The sequence below is a fragment of the Cervus canadensis genome, chromosome 33 (genome assembly GCF_019320065.1).
Source record: "Cervus canadensis isolate Bull #8, Minnesota chromosome 33, ASM1932006v1, whole genome shotgun sequence".
NCBI classification, from domain to species: domain Eukaryota; kingdom Metazoa; phylum Chordata; class Mammalia; order Artiodactyla; family Cervidae; genus Cervus; species Cervus canadensis.
In genome coordinates this window covers 22180361-22202792 of record NC_057418.1, presented here as the reverse complement: position 1 = coordinate 22202792, position 22432 = coordinate 22180361, and the positions used below count along the sequence as shown (strand labels likewise).

At 49.3% G+C, this 22432-nt stretch overlaps 2 protein-coding genes across 8 annotated transcripts in view; one reads left to right on the top strand and one right to left on the bottom strand.

The window, feature by feature from the left end:
- The window catches only part of LOC122433850 (UL16-binding protein 1-like), a 115844-nt gene that overhangs the window by 36344 nt on the left and 57068 nt on the right, over positions 1-22432 (bottom strand). The gene's annotated exons all lie outside the window — the stretch shown is intronic.
- Positions 1-22432, top strand: part of LOC122433855 (UL16-binding protein 3-like) — a 39084-nt gene that overhangs the window by 6259 nt on the left and 10393 nt on the right. Inside the window, exon 4 of one of the 7 annotated variants that reach the window (XM_043456830.1) lies at positions 7729-8181. The exons of 3 other annotated variants lie outside the window; for them this stretch is intronic. In XM_043456830.1, the coding sequence (XP_043312765.1) occupies positions 7729-8030 (302 nt within the window). In that variant the 3' untranslated portion in view covers positions 8031-8181. Of the gene's footprint in view, positions 1-334; positions 640-1700; positions 2245-7709; positions 8182-22432 lie in introns of those variants that run through there. 3 more of the 7 variants (XM_043456835.1, XM_043456836.1, XM_043456834.1) reach the window with 3 other exon arrangements.

Below are 22432 nucleotides of genomic sequence, written 5' to 3'. Positions count from 1 at the left end.
GAATCATTTTTCAAATGTCACCAATCCTGCTTCTGGAAATCTGTCAACACCACCTCTGCTCTCAGCTCCTGAGGACTCCATCCTCATGTCACCATCTCTGTGTCACAGCAGGACTGAGTGGCTGTGTTGGAAACCTCGCTCCCCCATCAGCTGTCAGAGCCCCTGAGGACTGGGCTCCTCCCTTCCTCCATCTTCTCTGAGGACCTATCACTGGGGCCTCCATGTGATGGGTGCAAGCTGTCTGTATAGGAGGGGTACCTGAGTCAGGGGGGCTGAGGAGGCATCTGCCGAGTTTGGGGTCTGGACAAGGGCATCATTCTCACTCCCCTTGCAGCATCACCGACCACGGTCCCCCCTAGAGTCCAGCCCAGGGCCACAGCCATTAAGACTGAAGCCTGGATCCTCCCTGTGGTCTTCACCAGTTTCATCATAACTGTCTTGCTGGGCTGAGTCCTTTCAAAGAACAGGTACTGAGGGCAGAATCCAGAGGGAAGGCAGGGGCACAGGGCCTGGTGTGAGGAGGGGGAAGGTGAATCCCAGCCGACCCCTGCCCCTCACTGAACCTCTTCATCCTGGAAATGAGCCAGTGGATAAGACCTCATGTCACCTGAGAGCAGAACTTGGACAAGCTCAGCCCTGAGATCTGAGAGTCCCCACTGTCAGGTGACATAGTGAAAAGGGAGGGGCCTCACTAGGCTGAGGGCCTATTGATGCTGAAAGGGTTGAGCCACGTCCCCTGACTGAGCACAGACCGCGGGCTGGCAGGGCCCAGGGTGGGTGGTGTGAGATCAGCAGGCGCTCAGGGCGAGGGCAGGACTCCCGGGGCTGAGAGCAGCATGGGGGCTCCACATGACGTGTCAGCGGGGAGGGGACCCACCCAGGGGCCAAGATGAGAGGGGCCGGGCTCATCCCAGGAGGAGGGGGTGGGAAGGCCTTTGCAGACCCAACTCCCAAGGCCTGTCCTCACAGGAAGTGGCTTGGGCCAAGCAGGCAAGGCAGGAGCCCCACAGCAGAGACTGTGGGAAGGGGCGAGGCCAGGCCTGTGCTCCTGGGGCAGCAGCAGTTCTGACCCAGCCTGTGGCCTGCTCGTCACCAGCCTCCTGGGACCCAGAGCCTCCATCACTGAGCGGCCCTGCCTTGAGCAGAGGTCCTGGGGATGGTGGGCCTGAGCTGTGGTGGAGGCGCCCAGCTGGGCGGGACCAGGAAGAGATGGGGGGCAGGGACCCTGGTCCTGAGAGCTGTGTGTGCTGCTGGCTCAGAGGCTGGAGGGGAGTGAAGGGAGGAGGTTTGCCTGCAGCCCCCCAGGGCTGTCAGGAGGCAAGGCCCCTCCTCCAGGGACCTGCTTCCTGGTCCTTTAGGCCCCCGTCCAGGAGGATCTGGACCTGAGTGAAGGGAGCAGATTGATTCCTCACTGGCTCCAGTCCTGAGCCTGAGCAGGGGGTGTCAGGCCTGGGGTGACTCTGTGATGCAGGAAGGAAGGAGGAGGGGACAAGAAGCTGCTGGGCCTGGGGTGGGGGTGGGGGATATAGGAGCCCCTCAGTGAGGGCGGGGCTGGGGGGTGGGCTGGGGAGGGGCAGCCCCGGGAAAGTGACAGGAGTTCCTCACGCTCCTGGATCAACCTCTTTCTTTTCTGCAGGAGATGGTGCTCCCAGGAAGCCCAACAGGTGCTCTGTCTGCCTTTCTCTTGTTCTTCTCTTTAGATCCAGGAGATCAGACCCCATGAATCCTGAGTATGTTATCCGGTTGCTGTGACACAGTAGATGCATCATCTCATGGCCTTTATCACATTTGATGAAATCCTACTCAGCATCTTAAAATACAAAAACAGAAACAGTTTATTTCACCACTTTTTTTTGGTGATACGTGATGGAATACCTATACTTAAATATTCAAGTACTTGAAGAAATCTCCAGAAACAGGACATTTTTCATCTTATTCTAGTTTGTGGATAGTTAGACTCTTCTGTGCCTCGTTACCTCATTCTTGCAAGTGATATTGCAAGAAAAATGCCATTTGCTATTATACAACTCAGGGATTCTTTCTGTGTCTGGAGAAACCACCTCAGCCTATTTTCAGCTGAGCGAAGTTTTATTTATGACTGTCTCCCTTAATAATTTATTATGCTGAAAGTGAAAGTGTTAGTCGCTCAGTCCTGTCCGACTCTCTGCGACCCCGTGGACTGTAGCCCGCCAGGCTCCTCTGTCCATGGGATTCTCCAGGCAAGAACACTGAAGTGGGATGCTGTTTCCTTCTCCAGGAACCTCTCCAACTCAGGGATTGAACCCGCGTCTCCTGTGTCTCCTGTATTGACAGGCGGATTCTTTACCATCTGAGCCACTGGGGAAGCCCATTTATTATGCTGCTGCTTTTTAAATCAAAATCTCGGTACTCCAGAAAACTTGAAGTATTTAAGGTTCTCTCTCACGAGAGAAGTCATGATGTTTCACCATTTCTCCACCTTATGGATTAAATGTACCTGGTGCTTCTAAGAAAACGTGGTCTGAGCGGATGCATGCACCCTGTGTTCATGGCAGCGCTGTTCCCAGCAGCCAGGCCTGGAAGCCACCTCGTGTCCACTGACAGATGAATGGAGAGAGAAGATGTGGACATATATCCAGTGCAATGTTACTCAGCGTCAAAAAGAATGAAATAACGCCATATGTAGCAACATGGATGGACCTAGAGATTGTCATATTGAGCGACATACGTCAGACAGAGAAGCAGAAACACCTTTTGCCATCACTTATATGCGGAATCCAAAAAGTCGTGATACAAGTGCTCTTACTTACGAAAGAGACTCAGAGCCTTAGAGAGTGAATTTATGGTTGCTGGGGGAAAGGATGGGCGGAAGGGATAGTTAGGGAGTCTGGGATCAACATGTAGACACTGATTTATTTAAAATGGATAACCAGCAAGGACCTCCTGTGTAGCGCATAGAACTCTGCTCAATGTTATGTGGCAGCCTGGGTGGGGATGGGAGGGGAGTCGGGGAAGAATAGATGCATGTACGGAAGTGAAAGTGAAAGAAAATTAGTTAAACAATCATGTCTGACTCTTTGGGATCCCATGGACTGTAAGCTGCCAGTTCCTCTGTTCATGGATTCTCCAGGCAGGGGAGTACTGGAGTGGGTTGCCATTTTCTTCTCCAGGGGATCTTCCCAACCTGGGGTTCGAACCCGGGTCTCTTGCATTGCAAGCAAATTCTTTACCAACTGACCCACCAGGGAGGATAGAGAAATGTATGTGTGTGTGAAATCCCTCGCCTAGCTTCTTTGTGCTGCTCATCAGGATGCCTGAACTCCTCTCTGGGTGTATATTTACGCTTTGCTTCCATATTAAATAAACTGTTTCTCTGTATGTCTCCAGTAATAACACTGGTACCTATTTTTACAGTTTTTGCCTCCTTGAAACATTCTTACTTTGAAAGACAGTAAAAGCCAAGGGAACTTAGCATCTCGCCCCTGGTGTTTAGTATCTAGAATTCCTCATTTTACACCAAGCTACCCAGGTTCAATTCCTGGGCAGGAAACTAAGATCCTTCTTTAGCACCGCTCACTGCTGTCTCTCTGAGATCAATATTAAGGAAATATGCACCTTACATTAAGTTGTAACTATCCACCTCAAATATACAGGTAGAGGGGCTTCACAAGTTTGTCATGGGAGATTTTGCCTCCACCAAGAGTTTAGAAAAAAAGAAAGTCCTCTCAAAGTTAACCTGGTTCCTTCCCTCTCTAGGGCCTTTAATGGCTATTGTTGTTCTATCCTTTCTAGTCCTTGTTTGTTTAACCTTGTGATTGACTTTGTGTCTGTAGGATCTACCAGTTTGAAATAACACTCATGGTGGCTCAAGAAATATAGCCCATTCCAGTGGAGGGTGGCCCAGATCCATGTAGGTCCCTGTGAGGGACTTCTGCACCTTGAGGGGAGGCTCAGTTCAGTGGTCCCTGTCCAGCAGGGAGAAGTTTGGATAGAAGAAAGCTTCGGCCCCTTAACCCTTCAGAATAAGGGTGTAGAACCCCTCAGTGGGTCATGAGACAGGCTGGGACAGTTTGCTGCAGTGAGTATACCTGGACAAAAGTCACATCAAGCATCAAAATACAAAGAAATTATAAGGGGCTGAAAATAATTGTGTGCCTGTGCAGTTGGGGCAAATAATCAACAACAAGATACAAAAAGACCAAAAACCCAAAGCGATTTCAGAGCAGCCAGGAGCAAAAGCAGGTACTGGTCATGATCCCTGCACACAGCACCACCAAGGGGAACAAATCACCCAGGTCATCCCCCTGGTCAGAACCCAGGACCCACCCCCACACTCATCTCATATGTAGGTCCGGATCCCCCACGCTCTGGAGCCAGCAAGGGAACATGTTACTTGTTTTTGCTCCCTCATGAGTCCCAATGAAGCTTCTTTTCCCCTGATTCTGTGTCTGGCCTTTTATCAGCTTCTATTGATCGAGTCCAGGAACCCTGGCTGGTAACACAGGAGGACTTTGGCTAAATAAAGGTCAGGAATGCTGCTTGGAGATGGTGTCTCCAGTGGGCTTCATCAGAAACAGGGATTGAACACATGCAGATTCCAGGTGGGGGTGCACTGTGTCAGGAACAGAGCAGCTGAGTGGCTGATATGACCAGAGAGATGGGAAGGCCAGCCGGGTCCTGACCGCAGAGAGTATGATGCTGGTTCACAGCACACGGAGACCCTAGAGGCAGACAGCCTGGATGGGTGGCCAACCTAGATACAACCTGCACGATGGAAAGGAATAACACAAAGGAGTTCCCTGCTGGCCCACTGGTCAGGACCCCGGGCTCACTGCCAGGTGCCCGGGTTTGATCACTGGTCAGGGAACTAAGATCCCAAAATCCAGGCAGCCGACCGAAAAACAAAAAACCCAGAAACGAAAAGAAAACACAAGCTGGATGATTAGGACGCTGAAAAGAGCCATCCCAATAGCTTGTCTGGATACACTGCCCAGTTTCTAGAACTGATCCAGTTATCAGAACCAAGAATCCATGACTAGAGAGAGATGCCAGTTTCCAGCAGGAAGGCCCTCTTATCACCATGGCAAGCACAGTGCAGCAGTCTCTGGCCTTCCCCATCCTTGGGAGCCACATGGCCATTGACTCAGGTAAGTGCACACTGGGACGCAGAAGCCACCCCACATTCCTGTGGACCCAGTGTGTGACTCACATCATGTCCAGGGATCTGAAGCATCATCACAGCCCCACTGCTATTAATGTGATGCATGAGATACAGGGTATTGAATACATAACTGTCCTGCATCCTGCTTACAGGGGTATCATGGTGTGTGAAGACCCACACAGTGGTTATTTCCCATTCCGTGGATTTGAACCAGTGATGGAAAACTCTCTGTGGTTAGGAATGGGGTGAAGGCTGCCATAGTTGAGAAGTACGAGTACATTCTCATATTGTCTTTCCTTTGCTACAAATAGAATGTTGCAAGACCACCTTTTTCTGGGTAAAATGACAGAGATTCTTTAACAATCATAACCTGAAAGCATGCAGGGCTGTGATTCCTTCACATCTCTATTTTATATCTGCCTGGTCTAAAGCATTTCTATCAATGGCCGAACTCTAAATATTTCATAATTTGAAGACCAGAGGCCTCTGCAGAGGCCTGCTCAACTCAGCTGTGGAAGGTGTTCATGGAAAGGACATGAAGGCATGAGTGTGGTGGGATCTGCTACTAGGACACTAGGACCCTGTAGCACCCATGACACTGAAGTCCGTCAGCGGGGAAATCGTGCCGGGGGTAACCTGCCTGCCTGCTAAGTCACTTCAGTCGTGTCTGACTCTTTGTGACCCTATGGACTGTAGCCCACCAGGTCCCTCTGTCCATGGGATTCTCCGGGCAAGAATACCAGAGTGGCTTGCCATGCCCTCGCCAGGGACAGCTTGTGACATCCTAATCAGAGCATCACAACCCAATCCCACAGGGTCAGAGGCACAGCCACGCCACATGTAGTGGGGAAACCGATCATTTAAACATGGCTACTGATAGGGTCCTGAGTCTGGTAGAGAAGGGACCTCCGGTCTGGATGAACTGGGCTCATCCACTCGGTAATTGTTACTGAGAGGCCAGCTGTCCTAGGATAGAAGTGACTGTGTGGTTTGGCATAAGCAGGGCCACAGGGGACAAATAAGGTGACCAGCAGGAGACTGAGCCCTGACCCCAGAACTGTCATACCTCCCCTATCATCTGCCAGCTCTGCAGCCTCACACAGTGTCCACCTGTGGCCCCTGGGGCCGAGGAAGCCAGTCTACAGCAGAGGAGGGGCGCTAGCCTGTAACTGCAGGACCCACCCTCCTGTCACATCCCCACCACCAGAGGCTACAAGGCAGGACCGGGCAGGGCTGTGATTCATGAACAGGCAGCCGAGGCAGCCCCTGGATAATTCCTCAAGTGATGAGTCACCCAGTGCTGAGGGATTCCTTTGGTTTTTCACGTTGTCTTTGCCTGTTGTCTCACCACAAACCTGGAGGTGCACAGAGACAGATGCCAAAGGCCTGAAGAGACAAACAGATTTATTGTCTTCTGCACATTTCCCAGCTCCTTTCTTAATCAATAACCATTATAGGCTGCCATCTCCACCATCTGTGGACGATACAAATGTGGGACTGAAGGGAAGAAGTGGGGGTGCCCCTCCTCACCCTCAGGCCCCCTGTCACACTTTGGGGGACTGGGCTCCTGTCCCTCCTGGGGACCAGGCTGGGAGGTTTTTGCTGGGGTGAGTCCTCAGGCAAGGGGATAAGATGCCAGTTGGTGGAGAGTGTGATTCGGGTACCTTCTCAGGTGGGAAGGTATTGGCGGCCCTGGGCTTCTCGGGATGCAGAAATGTGGAATGAACTTAGTGAGCTGCAGGGGAGGAGCTGTGACCACTAAGGGGATGTGTCTGGGGAAGTGAGAGCCCGGGGCGGTGCCGGTGGTTTATGGCTGGTACAGCGGCCTGGGAGTTCAAGGGCAGGGGGCCGTGTGGAGGAGAAGGGTCTGTGTGAACAGATGAGGTCAGTGCTGTGTGCTTTTCAGGGGGTGTCTGAGTTCCCCCCACAGGAAGGTGGCCTGGCCCAGCCCTGCCACGGGGGCTCGCACTCCTGGGGGCGTGGGTGACGGGCTGGGAGCTTAGGGATAGCAGTGTTCCCTTCATGCCCTTGCTTGGCCTCTCGCCGCCCTACCTCCCATTGTCTGAGCATTGCTTTTTCAACCAATTTGCCCTTTTGCTGGCCTGAAAGTGGCCAACTAGGCCAGCAGCTGCCAAGAAGGAAAGGAGCTCACCTAAGGATTGAGGAGGAGGAGGTGGAGGCAACACCGCGCCTGTAGGCTCTCTAACCAAGGCCAGCTTAGGTCTGCTCTCTGGTCATAATGCATCACCCCGCCTTCTCCCGGCAGGTTCACCAGGAGCTCACCACCCTGCGCTCTGTGGACACACTTGGGCAGCAGAAGCAGGACCAGGAAGCAAGACTGACGTTGGTGCCAGCAGCCCTTGCCACCTGGAGCCCGGGGTGACCCACCGTGGGGAGGAGCCTGGCTGGCCAGTGGAGGAGGGGATGAGTCCCCAGAGTCCTCCCACAGGAGTCTCACCTGGGGGCTCCCCCCAGACTCCCCACACCCTCTGTGGGACTGTTGTTCCTCAAAATTTCAATCATCTGTGCCTCACCTTTCTTCTGTCCATCCCCTTCTCTGGATCCCCAGGTTCCTTGTGTATCTTTAGGGGCACTAACACCTGATAAGGGGCTTCCCAGGTGGCTCAGTGGTAAAGAATCCGCCTGTCAATGTGGGAGATGTCTGTTCCATCCCCAGATGGGGAGGATCCCCTGGAGGAGGAAATGGCAACACTCTCCAACATTCTTGCATGAGGAAATCCCATGGACAGTGGAGGCTAGCGGGCTACAGTCCACAGGATCACAGAGATACGACTTAGTGACTAAACAACAACTCCTGAGAGAGGGGTTGGTGAGTCCTCAGCATATACAAATTCGGGTTATCTGCATGATCTTCTCAGGTCCTAAATGAATATTTAGCCTCTGTTCATTCCCTTAGGTAGCGTTTCCCATTTACAAATGTGTAAATTGAGGCATGGCAAGATGAAGAAACTAGCACAGTCCGAATTTTGTCCAGATTCCTGTTTCTGGAGGTATCTATAGTCCACATCCATGAAACTGCTTCAGGTGCTAATTCCAATCTCCCCAGCCCTCCACCTCTGACCTAATGCCTGGGGATCTGGGATGAGGCTAGGGATCAGGGGTATGCATGGGGTGAGTCTGGTTGCCCAGGTCCCTGGGGCCCATGCTCCTCACACCAGGCCGACCTGACACATCTCTGATGGCAGCCTCTGATTTCCTCCTGTTCTCCCAGTCCTTCCTCCCTGTGGTCTGGGTCTACCTGGGGCTTCCAGGTTGCCTCCTCTGGAGGACTCAACCCAGGCTCCTGCCCCCAGCCCTTCATATGGCAGTCTCTCCCCACACAGGTCGCCTGGCCCCACCAAGCTCTTGTCCCACCCAACCCTGAGTCCTGCCCACTCTTGTGGGCCTCTTGTCCTCCAACTGGCCTCCCCGCACAGGTCCGTCCCACACAGAGACTCTAGTGAGTCCATTGAGAACCTTCCTGCCTCCTTTGCACCTGTTGACTCACAGAGTTTGCTGCTCTCCGAGGGCGGCAGCTGGGTGACCCCAAGGTGGAGCCTGGTGGTGGGATGTGAGTCAGGGCTTCTATCAGATAAGCCTGCGTGTGGCCATGCAGTCACACGGCTCATCAGGACCTCGTGACCTGCGATGATTGTCTCAGCCTGGGCTGGGGTCACATGGAGGCGGGGCAGAGCTGAGAGATGGCGAGAGCCAAGTTTGGCTCCTCTGTGTGTGTGTGTGTGTGTGTGTGTGTGTGTGTGTGTGTGTTGGTGAGGGGGTGGCTGTTTGCAGAGTCTTCTGTGTGGACCTCTGTTGGCTGTGAGGCCCAGCCAATGCTAGGCATGGTCTCCAAATGCTGGCCAGAGCACCAGACATCTTGCAATCTGCTGACTCTGTGCTGGGACAGGGAGCAAGCAATTCTGTGCCCATGGTCTCTAAGAGTGGAGTCTCCGTTTCCCACAGTCCTCCAGTGCTCCAGATCGTAAACCCTCTTGATTTCCAAAACAGGAGTGGCGGCGGGGGGCATGGGGCTGCTTCTCCCAGTGCTGCACCAGGGCTGGGGTGCCTGATGTAGGGCCAAAACCTCCTGCTCCTTAGGCAGAATGCTCCAGTGTGATGACCCCTCTGTTTGAGAGTAGCTGGCGAAAGGGTCCCGACTAGATCCCTTCTTTTCTGCTCCTGCTCTTCTCAGTGTGGTTCTTTCTCTATGCTGGTTGTCGAGGGGATGTTCTGCCGATTTCAGGTCATTTTCTCAGAAAGAGAGCTGTTTTGTACGTGGTTGTAGTTTTGGTGTGTTCATGGGAGAGCGGATCTCAGGGCATCCTACTTGGCCATCTTGATTTTGCCTTTGTGTGATCAATGATCTTTCATGTTAGTATTGTAATTGTTTTGGGGTGCCAGGAACCATGGGCACATTGCCATCCAATATGTGTGTGTGTCCTGACTGCTCCGTTGACCCGTCCATCTCTCTCCTGAGACGCCTGAGTCCCTGAGACATAACAATATCGAAATTAGGCCAATTAATAACCTTACCTCTATATGTCCCATTGACAGGAAGAATCATGCCTCTCTCACTTTAAATCCAAAGACAGAAATGGTTAAGCTTTTGAAGAAGGCATGTCAAAGCCAAGATGGGCCAGAAACTAAGCCTTTTGCCCCAAATAGTTAGTCAAGTTGTGAACGCAAAGGAAAAGTTCTTAAAGGAAATCAAAAGTGCTCCTCCAGTGAACACACAAATGAGAAGATAGCAAAACAGCCTTACTGCTGATATGGAGAAACTTTCAGTGGACTGGACGAAAGATCACAATGCTGCCTTAGGCCAAAGCCTAATCCAGAGCAAGGTCCTAGCTCTCTTCAATTCTATGAAGGCTGAAAGAGGTGAGGATGCCGCAGAAAAAAAGTTGAAAGCTGGTAGAGATTGGTTCATGAGGTTTAAGGAAAGAAGCCATCTTCCTAACATAGAGCACAGAGTCAAACATTGAGGGTTGATGCAGAAGCTGCAGCAAGTCATCCAGAAGATCTAATAAAATAATCTCTGAAGACGGCTATCCTGAATTAGAGCTTTCCAGTGTAGAGAAGAGTGCTCTATTGGAAGAAGTTGCTGCCGAGGACTTGCATGGCTAGCAAGGAGAAGTCAGCCTGGCTTCAAAGATTCAAAGGACAGGCTGACTCTCTTGTTAGGAGCTAATGCAGCTGGTGACTTGAAGTTGAAGCCAAGCCTCACATTCTGAAAATCCTAGGGACTTTCAGAATTATGCTAAATCTACTCTGCCTGTGCTCTGCAAATGGAACAACAAAGTCGAGATGACAGCATATCTGTTTACAACACTGATTACCAAAAATATTAAATCCACTGTTGAGACCTACTGCTCCCCAAAAAGGATTTCTTTCAAGATAACACTTCTCATTGAGAAAGCACCCAAGGGCCCTGATTGAGAAGTACAGTGAGATTCATGTTGTTTTCACACCTGCTAACACAGCATCCATTCTGCAGCCCACAGATCAAGGGGTAGTCACCATGTTCAAGTCGTGGTATTTAGGAAATAGTTTCTGTAAGGCTATAGCTGCCACAAATAGTGATTCCTTTGATGGATCTGGGCAACATCAATTGAAAACTTTCTAGAGTGAATTCACGATTATAAGTTCCACCCAAAACATTCGTGATTCATGAGAGGTTGAAATAACAACATTAATAGGAATTTGAAGAAGTTGATTTTAACCTTCTGAGATGACTTTGAGGGGTTCAACAGTTCACTGGAAGAAGTAATTACAGATGTGGTGGAAATAGCAAGAGAGCTAGAATTAGAAGTGGAGACTAATGTAAAACGGGATTGATTGTACAATCTAACGATAAAATTGGAATAAATGAGAGTTGACTCTAATGAATGAGCAAAGAAAGTGGTTTCTTGATATAGAATCTACTCCTGGTGAAGATTTTGTGAAAATTGTTGAAATGACAACAAAGGACTTAGAATATTATAAGTTTAGAATAAATTTAGTTGAAAAGGCAGCAGGTAGGTTTGACAGGATTAAGTCCAATTTTGAAAGAAGTTCTAGTGTCGGTAAAATGCTGTCAAAGAGCATTGCATGCTAAGAGAAATCTTCTGTGAAAGGAAGAGTCAAACGATGTGACAAAGTTCATTGTTGTCTTATTTTCTGAAATTGCGCTACCCACCCCAACCTTCAGGACCACCACCCTGATCAGTCAGCAGCCATAGACATTGAGACAAGACCCTCCACCAGCAAAAAGTAGGTGACTCCCTGGAGGCTCAGATAATGCTCAGCATATTTTATTTTAGAAAAAAAGTGTTGTATATTAAGGTCTGTACATTATTTATTTAGACATAAAGATACTGAACACTTAACAGACTTCCATGTCAACATAACATTATATGCAGTGGAAATGAAAAATTTGTGTGATTCCCCTTATGGTGAAATTCACTTTATTGCCCTGGTCTGGAACCCAGCCTCCAATATCTCTGAGGTCAACCTGTATCTACATGGCTCTTAGTCCACATTTTCCAGCCTAGAGCTAACATTGGGAATGGCTGCGTAGTAGGGTAAACATATGACCTACTGTTGGGATATGGTGAAATATACATTTAAAAATTCAGAGAATTTAAGGATCACTTCACAGATGGACTGCATGTTACTTTAGGAGTGATCCTTAAATTCTCTGGTTCCACAAGAAATAAAGCATTATCATTGGTTTTATTTAATCCCATCACATGGAGGAATGGTGAATTACCATGACTTTTCTCCTGGATTAGAAAACAGGCATGATAGAGATGTTGATTTAAGGATCACTGTAAAGGCTTCCCAATCCCTAAGAAAGGCAATCCCAAAGAATGCTCAAACAATTGCACTCATCTCACACGCTAGTAAAGTAATGCTCAAAATTCTCCAAGCCAGGCTTCAGCAATATGTGAACCGAGAACTTCCAGATGTTCAAGCTGGTTTTTTAGAAAAGGCAGAGGAACCAGAGATCAAATTGCCAACATCTGCTGGATCATCAAAAAAGCAAGAGAGTTCCAGAAAAAACATCTATTTCTGCTTTACAAGACTACACCAAAGCCCTCAACTGTTGGATCACAATAAACTGTGGAAAATTGTGAAAGAATGGGAATGCCAGACCACCTGACTGCCTCTTGAGAAACCTGTATGCAGGTCAGGAAGCAACAGTTAGAACTGGACATGGAACAACAGACTGGTTCCCAATTAGGAAGAGGAGAGTACGTCAAGGCTATATATTGTCACCCTGCTTATTTACTTATATGCAGAGTACATCATGAGAAATGCTGGGCTGGAAGAAGCACAAGCTGGAATCAAGATTGCCGGGAGAAATATCAATAACCTCAGATATGCAGATGACACCACCCTTATGGCAGAAAGTGAAGAGGAACTAAAAAGCCTCCTGATGAAAGTGAAAGAGGAGAGTGAAAAAGTTGGCTTAAAGCTCAACATTCAGAAAACTAAGATCATGGCATCTGGTCCCATCACTTCATGGGAAATAGATGGGGAGACAGAGTGTCAGACTTTATTTTTTTGGGCTCCAAAATCACTGCGGATGGTGACTGCAGCCATGAAATTAAAAGATGCTTACTCCTTGGAAGAAAGTTATGACCAACCTAGATAGCATATTAAAAAGCAGAGACATTACTTTGCCAACAAAGGTCCGTCTGGTCAAGGCTATGGTTTTTCCAGTGGTCATGTATGGATGTGAGCGTTGGACTGTGAAGAAAGCTGAATGCTTAAAAATTGATGCTTTTGAACTATGGTGTTGGAGAAGACTCTTGAGAGTCCCTTGGACTGCAAGGAGATCCAACCAGTCCATCCTAAAGGAGATCAGTCCTGGGTGTTCATTGGAAGGACTGATGCTGAAGCTGAAACTCCATACTTGGGCCACCTCATGCGAAGAGTTGACTTATTGGAAAAGACCCTGATGCTGGGAGGGACTGGGGGCAGGAGGAGAAGGGGACGACAGAGGATGAGATGGCTGGATGGCATCATCTACTCGATGGGCATGAGTTTGAGTAAACTCCGGGAGTTGGTGATGGACCGGGAGGCCTGGCGTGCTGCGATTCATGGGGTCACAAAGAGTCAGACACGACTAAGCGACTGAACTGAACTGAACTGTAAAGTCTTCCCAGGTGGCACTAGTGGTAAAGAATCGGCCTGCCAAGGCAGGAGATACAAGAGACATGGGTTTGACCCCTGGGTCAGGAAGATCCCCTGGAGAAGGAAATAAGAACCTTTCCAGTATTCTTTCTTGCCTGGAAAATTCCATGGACAGAGGAGCCTGGTGGGCTGCAGTCCACGGGATCAGAAAGAGTCGAACATGACTCAGCACCCATAGGGTAATAAATTATGAAGGGAACCAGTCAACATAAAATTTTGTTCCACTGAAAATACAGTGAAGTTGTTTCTCTGGAGATAGAAAATATACCTGAGTCCTGAAATAGCAGAAGTATTTTTGGAAAATTAGACTTTTCCCTGCATTGTGACCTTATTTTTAAAACTGATGATATTGCTGGAAAATACTTCTGAACTGAGCCTCCCCTCAAGGTGCAGAAGTCCCTCACAAGGACCTACATGGACCTGGGCCACCCTCCACTGGAATGGGCTATATTTCTTGAGCCACCATGAGTGTTATTTCAAACTGGTAGATCCTACAGACACAAAGTCAATCACAAGGTTAAATAAACAAGGACTAGAAAGAAAAGAACAACAATAGCCATTAAAGGGCCTAGAGAGGGAAGGAACCAGGTTAACTTTGAGAGGACTTTCTTTTTTTAAAAAACACTTGGTGGAGGCAAAATCCCCCATGACAAACTTGTGAAGCCCCTCTACCCGTATATTTAAGGTGCATATTTACACTTTAATATAAGGTGTAATAATATAAGGTGTATATTTCCTTAATATTGATCTCAGAGAGACAGCAGTGAGCTGTGCTAAAGAGGGAGCTTAGTTTCCTGCCCAGGAATTGAATCTGGGTAGCTTGGTGTAAAATGAGGAATTCTAGACACTGAACACCAGGGGCGAGATGCAGTTCCCCTGGCTCTTACCGTCTTCGAAAGCAAGAATGTTTCAAGCAGGCAAAAACTGTAAAAATAGGTACCAATGTTATTACTGGAGTCATATAGAGAAATAGTTTGTTTATTTAAAATGGAAGCAAAGTGGAAATATACACCCAGAGAGGAATGTAGGCGTCCTGAATGAGCAGCACAAAGAAGCTAGGCTAGGGATTTAACATACACATACATGTCTCTATCCTCCCTGCTGGGTCAGTTGGTAAAGAATTTGCCTGCAATGCAAGAGACCTGGGTTCGATCCCTGGGTAGGGAAGGTCCCCTGGAGAAGAAAGTGACAACCCACTCCAGTACTGCCTTGCCTGGAGAATCCATGAACAGAGGAGCTGGCAGCTTACAGTCCACAGGATCCCAAAGAGTCAGACATGACTGTGCAACTAAGCTTCTTTCACTTTCACTTCCGTACATGCATCTATTCTTCCCCGACTCCCCTCCCATCCCCACCCAGGCTGCCACATAACATTGAGCAGAGTTCTATGCGCTACACAGGAGGTCCTTGCTGGTTATCCATTTTAAATAAATCAGTGTCTACATGTTGATCCCAGACTCCCTAACTATCCCCCCATCCTTTCCCCCTGGCAACCATAAATTCATTCTCTAAATCTGTGAGTCCCTTTCTGTTTTGTAAGTAAGAGCACTTGTATCACGACTTTTTGGATTCCACATATAAGTGATGGCAAAAGGTGTTTCTGCTTCTCTGTCTGACGTATGTTGCTCAATATGACAATCTCCAGGTCCATCCATGTTACTACATATGGCATTATTTCATTCTTTTTGACACTGAGTAACATTGCACTGGATATATGTCCACATCTTCTCTCTCCATTCATCTGTCAGTGGACATGAGGTGGCTTCCAGGCCTGGCTGCTGGGAACAGCGCTGCCATGAACACAGGGCACACGCATCCACTCAGACCACGTTTTCTCAGAAGCACCAGGTACATTTAATCCCATAAGGTGGAGAGATGGTGACACATCATGACTTCTCTAGTGAGAGAGAAACTTAAATACTGCAAGTTTTCTGGAGTACTGAGATTTTGATTTAAATAGCAGCAGCATAATAAATGGGCTTCCCCAGTGGCTCAGATGGTAAAGAATCCGCCTGTCAATACAGGAGACACAGGAGATGCGGGTTCAATCCCTGAGTTGGAGAGGTCCCTGGAGAAGGAAACAGCATCCCACTTCAGTGTTCTTGCCTGGAGAATCCCATGGACAGAGGAGCCTGGCGGGCTATAGTCCACGGGGTCGCAGAGAGTCGGACAGGACTGAGCGACTAACACTTTCACTTTCAGCATAATAAATTATTAAGGGAAACAGTCATAAATAAAACTTTGTTCTATTGAAAGTAGGCTGAGGTGATTTTTCCAGACACAGAAAGAATCCCTGAGTCCTATAATACCAGATGGTATTTTTCTTGCAATACCATTTGCAAGAACGAGGTCACGAGGCAGAGTCTAATTATGCACAAACTAGAATACGATGAAAAATGTCCTGTTTGTGGAGATTTCTTCAAGTACCTGGACATTTCAGTGCAGAAATTCCATCGCTTAGCACCAGAAGAAAGTGAAATAAATTGATTCTGTGTTGTTTTTTTTCAGAGATGCTGAGTAGGATTTCATCAAATGTGATAAAGCTCATGAGATGATGCGTCTACTGTGTTATCGTAACCGGAGAACAGACTCAGGATCCATGGGGTCTGATCTCCTGGATCTAAAGTGAAGAGCAGAAGAAAGGCAGACAGAGCACCTGTCGGGCTTCCTGGGAGCACCGTCTCCTGCAGAAAAGAAAGAGGCCTTGGTCCAGGAGGCGGAGGAAATCCTGTCACTTTCCTTCCCAGTCCACCTCCAGCCCCGTCATCTCTGAGGGGCTCCTATGTCCCCCACCCCCACCCCCACCCCAGGCCCAGCAGCTTCTTGTCCCCTCCTCCTTCCTTCCTGCATCACAGAGTCACCCCAGGCCCTGACACCCCCTGCTCAGGCTCAGGACTGGAGCCAGTGAGGAATCAATCTGCTCCTTTACTCAGGTCCAGATCCTCCCCGAGGGAGGCCTAAAGGACCAGCGATCAGGTCCCCGGAGGAGGGGCCTTGCCTCCTGACAGCCCTGGGGGGCTGCAGGCAAACCTCCTCCCTTCGCTCCCCTCCAGCCTCTGAGCCAGCAGCACACACAGCTCTCAGGACCAGGGTCCCTGCCCCCCATCTCTTCCTGGTCCCGCCCAGCTGGGCGCCTCCACCCCAGCTCAGGCCCATCCATCCCCAGGCACCTCTGCTCAAGGCAGGGCCGCTCAGTGATGGAGGCTCTGGGTCCCCAGGAGGCTGGTGACGAGCAGGCCACAGGCGGAGTCAGAACTGATGCTCCAGGATCACAGGCCTGGCCTCGCCCCTTCCCACAGTCTCTGCTGTGGGGCTCCTGCCTTGCCTGCTGGACCCAAGCCACTTCCTGTGAGAACAGGCCTTTGGATTTGGGCCCACAATTATTGCTCTCAGGTGATATGGGGTCTTATTCACCTGCTCATTTCCAGGATGAGGAGGTTCAGTGAGGGCAGGGGTCGGCTGGGATTCACCTTCCCCGTCCTCACACCAGGCCCTGTGCCCCTGCCTTCCCTCTGAATTCTGCCCTCAGTACCTGTTCCTGGAAAGGACTCAGACCAGGAAGACAGTTATGGTGAGGGCCAGGAGGATCCAGGTGACTTGATTGATGGCTGGGGCCGAGGACTGGACTGTAGGGGGGCCCGTGGTCGGTGATGCTGCAAGGAGAGTAAGGGTCAAGCCCTTGTCCAGACCCGAAACTCGGCAGATGCCTCCTCACCCCCCTGACCCAGGTACCCCTATCCCTCCACCCACACGTGGAAGCCCTTGTGACAGGTCCTCAGGCGAGATGGGGGAGAGGAGCCCCGTCCCCATGGGACTCTGACAGCTGATGGGGGAGCGAGGTTTCCAACAGAGTCACGGAGTCCTGCTGTGACGTTAGAGACGGTGACATGAGGATGGAGTCCTCAGGAGCTGACAGCAGAGGTGAGGTTGACAGATTTCCAGAAAGAAGATTGGTGACATTTAAAAGAAGATTCTGGAAAGAGGGAAGAGTAAGAAGGAGACTGGAATCATGGAGATGCTCTCATATTTAGGATCAGTGAGAATCCATGTTCAATCGTACAAAGGCCTGTGCTGTGAGGAGAGACGTCAGCAGGTAAAAGAGGAAAGAGGACGACAGAGCATCCCCGGGTCATTGTTTTATCAGGAGCAACTCACCTCTGACGGATCATTTTCTCTCTCTCACACACACACACACACACACACACACAGAGGGGTGGGTCCATGTCACCATGAGAGAACTACCACTTTCTCCTAATCTTCTCACCTACCCGTGGTCTTCAACATTCTCTCCCAGTGCTCCAAGAAAGCCTGATACCAGAGCTGACAGTCTCCCATGGAGACCTTCTTGAAGAAGTCAGTAACAGTTCTATCTTTCTCCCACTTCTCTTTCATCCATCTCCCTCCAGGATGAACCACTTTCCAATGTCCATTCTCTGAATCAAAGAGGAGGGACAGTTTTCCATTGAAGCCAAACTGCCAGGATCCATTGATGTGTCCGTTGTGTTTACTCCAGCACGTCATCCTGGCCTGCAGGGTCAGAGGGCCTGACCCCACTGAGGAAAAGAAAGAGCTCAGCCTCTGGGCTTGACAGATTCTTTGCCCCATCTAGGTCCACCTCCCCTGGGCCCAGCTAATCTGGCCCTGGTCTCTCCTGCAACAGCTGCTCTTTCCACTGGACTGCTAGCAAAGGGCAATATCCAGTTGTTTTTTTAACCCGAAAACAGTGGATGCAGCTGAGCCCCCAGTCTGCTCCTCCTGCATTTGGACTTCTTCACTCACCCTTGTCTGTGTATCTCTCCGGGGTAACGTCAGACACGTGCTCCTTGAGCAAGTCTCCAATGTCCCTCAGTGTGCCAGCCTGTGTTTCCCAGGCGTTCATACTTTTCACTTCCTCTCCCAAGGGACTCAAGTACTTGATCTCAGCTGTACCACAGTCACAGGAGACAAACACCTTTTGATCCACTTCGCCTTGAACCTCACACCATGGCTGACCAGGTCTGGGCCGAGGATTGATGGTGAAATTATAGGAAAGAGAATGAGCGTCTGTGAAGGAAAAACACAGCGAGGGTGAAGTTGGGAAAAAAAGACCCACAGGCCCTTCCCCCAGTTATGAGAGCCGAGTACAGTGCAGGGCTGGCTGTCAGAGCAATGACCCCCCCACACACACACACCACACACCAGTGCCCCCTCCTCGTGGAGAAGGAGGAGGCCCGCCTGGCAAGGATCACTCATCCGGGGTGTGGTCCCTCGTCCACCGGGTCAGGTCCCAGCATCATAACCTTTGCAGAGACGTGCCAGGCTGCTACGCAGGAAAAGTCTAGATGACAGAGGACTGTCAGAATCTAACCCCGTGTCCTGTGAGAGATGGGGAGCCTGTGGGGATGCTCCTCAGGAAGAAGGATCACAGGGAGAGGGGCAAGGAGGTGGCGGGTGTGCACAGAACCCAAAGCTGGAGAAGGGAGAGTTCACAATTAGGGGTCACAGGACTTAGCAAGGCCGGGGAGACGCTGCTGATCTCCCACTAGGATGGGTCTTGGAAGCCTGGAGAAAGGCTTGGCCCACAGGGCATGAAAGAGAAAATCCAGAACTTCCGAGGCAGGTGGTAGAGGAGGGGATCCAAGGCTCAGAGAAGTGACTCTGCAGGGCGGACACGGTGTGAAAGGGCAGGAGTGTGTGCAGTCCACCAGCTCCATGGGAAAGCCTGATGGACTCTATGGAGCCCGAGAGGAAAGCATGGATGAGAAGCATCTCCACAGCTCAAGGCTGACTTTTGTGGAAGGTCAGGGATGGTGGTAGGAGTGGTGTCCCTGTGGGCTTCTGGCAGGAACAGGGATAGAAAATGGGGGAAGATCAGATTCCAGGTGGAGTGTTTTAAGTCAGGAGCAAAGTTGGTACAATGGTCAAAGCGATTAGTTAAAGTCGCTCAGTCGTGTCTGACTCTTGTGACCCCATGGACTATACAGTCCATGGAATTCTTCAGGCCAGAATACTGGACTGGTTAGCCTTTCCCTTCTCCGGGGGATCTTCCCAACCCAGGGATTGAACCCAGGTCTCCCACATTGCAGGTGGATTCTTTACCAGCTGAGCCACAAGGGAAGCCCAAGAATAGTGGAGTGGGTAGCCTATCCCTTCTCCAGTGGATCTTCCCGACCCAGGAATTGAACTGGGATCTCCTGCATTGCAGGCGGATTCTTTACCAACTGGCTCCTGGTATGGTCCTAGGGCCTGTCAGAGATGAGGCCTCTGGTCATGGAATGTCAGAGTTGCCCATCATGATCTGGGTTCATCAACCCCTAACCATTACTTCAGATAGACCAGCTGTCATAGGACAGAAGTGATTATGTGGCTTGCCATAACCAGCGCCACAGGGAACAAATAAGATGTGCCAGCAGGTGACCTAGGCCTGACACCAGAGTTGATACAGGGCCACTATCCCTGCTCACACCTGGGGCTTCACGCAGTGTCCCCTACCGCTCCTTGAACCAAGGAAGCCAGGCTACAGCAGAAGGGGGCGCATTAGCTCACAACAGCCAGACCCACCTCCTATCACATTCCCACCACCAGAAGCTACAGGGCAGGACAGGGTAAGATTCTGGTTCATAAACAGACAAGTGAGGCAGCTCTTGGATGATTCTCTAGGGGGTGGGTCACTCATTACTGGGATCAGAAGCCAGGACAGTGGACAAGTCTGGTTCTCAGTTGATTTACACATTATATTTGGCTCCTGGTGCTCCACAAATGTGGAAGCTCCTTTTGCACTCAGAGACAGATACCAAATGGCCTAAAGAGACAACGAGATTTACTTTCTTCTGTAAAAATCTATCAACTCTTGCCTTAATCCATAACCATTATAGGCTGCCGCTGTCCCAATTCCTAGACAATATGAGTGTGGGACCAAAGGGTAGAAGTGGGGATGCCCAGCCTCACCCTCGAGCCCTGTGTCACACTCTGGGAAACCCTGTTCCCGTCCCTCCTATGTTAGGTCCTGGGGGTCAGGCCGGGGGGGTTTTCTGGGTGAGTTATCAGACAAAGGGATAGGATGCCAGTTGATAGAGACCATGTTTAGATTCTCTTCAAGAGATAGGAAGCTGTTGGAGGCCCTGGGCTTCTTGGGACCATGGAAAAATGGGTAATAAATGGTCTTGTAACTGAAAGGGCTAAAGGGGGCCCGTCCCCCCATGGCCTCTGTCTGCCTCTTGTCTGTAGAGAAGTTTTAGTCAGCCAGGCCTCCTGTGAGTCTCAAAACAGTGGTTTAAGAGTTAAGGATTAGGACATGTGAAGATGGAGAAAGGAATACTCCTTAGGCTGGGAAACTGGTAACAATTTAGACTGTGACCAGCCACGTAGCAGTGTCATGAACTTACCAGTTCCCTGAAAGATAACAAAGATCTGACACAAGTCTCAGGTTGTTTCTGCAGGAAGCAGACCCCCAGCACATAAAAACTGCTGGCTGCAAGCACACAGACCCCCAGACTGGCTGAAACCATAAGCCTGGTGAGGCTCAGACGTCCGCCTTGTGCCAACAACCTGACTGCACAGGACGCTGACGCGCCCGCAGCAGCCCCTCCTCCCCCTTCTCTAACCGGGAAGCTTGGAGACGGTCTGAGGACGTTAGGTCACTATTTTTCCAGGGCTCCTGAACAAACCAACTTTACCTTTTCCACACTTGTTAACTTCACCAGTGTTAGGATCTGGCTCATAAACAGCTTCAATTAGTAACAGCGTGAGCTGTCTAGGGAGAGCTTTGACTCCAGGGAAGCGCTGATCAGTGGCTAGGCAATGAGCGCCTTCCTGGGGATGCATATGGAATTTTTTTTTTTTTTATAAATTGAATCCTTTAATTTTTTCAAGTGTTCTTAAAAATCCATTTTATACTTAAGCCAACCTTGAAGATAAGCACAAAATCTGTTTACTTTTTTTTCTTTTACACAACACAACTCAGGCACACACTCTGTGCAAAGCACTGTTCTAGGTGCAGTAAAAGGGATTCTTAACCTTAAAACATGATTGCGCCTTCTGGAATTGTGTTATCTCCTTTTCCAGAAAGTAAAAATAAATAAAATTACAACTGTTTACTATTGACCTGCCCCAAGCCCACTTCTGGCTCTCAGAAATGCTAGGATCTGCCAAATTTAAGATGTTTCAGTGAATTCCGCTCCTACTTTCTGCAAATTAAGAAGGCAGAACTCCTCTTTATTAACAAAAAAAATTTAAAAAGGCAATTTTTCATGAAAGAGTAGTTTTTGTTTCTATTGTATTTCTCTCTTTTTTTTCCTTCTAGTTTTTAACTTTTCTCCCTCCAAGACTGCCTTTTCCTGTACAAGGCAACACCATTTTTTTCATTTTTCTTTTCCTAAGACAAAGTATTTCATCTTATAGACAAATAATTCCCAAGACTAGTGATAAATATTAAAAAAAAAAAGAAGAAGAAGAAGAAAAGAGGAAGAAGAAAGAAAAGAAAGAAACTTAAGGGCTTCCCTGGTGGCTCAGCAGGTAATGACTCCACCTGCAATGCAGGAGACCCCAGTTCAACCCTGGGTCAGAACGATCCCCTGGAGAAGGGAGAGGCTACCCACTCCAGTATTCTTGAGCTTCTCTGGTGCCTTGGATGGTAAAGAATCCACCTGCAATGTGGGAGACCCGGCTTCGATCCCTGGGTTGGGAAGATCCCCTGGAGAAGGGTAAGGCTATCCACTCCAGTATTCAACCCTGGAGAATTCCACAGACTGCATAGTCCATGGGGTCGCAAAGAGTCGGACGCGACTGAACAACGAAGCAGGGCACATTCAAGGGTGAATCAACTACATTACTTTGAGGAAGTAAAAACTAAAAAACACGTGGTACTAAGCTAGTCCAAGTATTTGTGTTGAAACAATCCTAAAAACTATTTATTTTATAACATTGTTAAAAAAATTTCTCAGTCAAAAAAATTTATACAAACATTTTCAGTTCGACCTAATGAAAGTGATATCTAGAAAATATTCCACATCACTAAGTCTGTCTTAGAAAGTTGAGATGCTATGGCATTCCTAAGGCACAGTGTTCTGGAAGACAGTGTGCTTCTGTGGTGCTGGGTGATGTATGTGACTGGCTGGCTCCAAGTGGGCCTCAGCA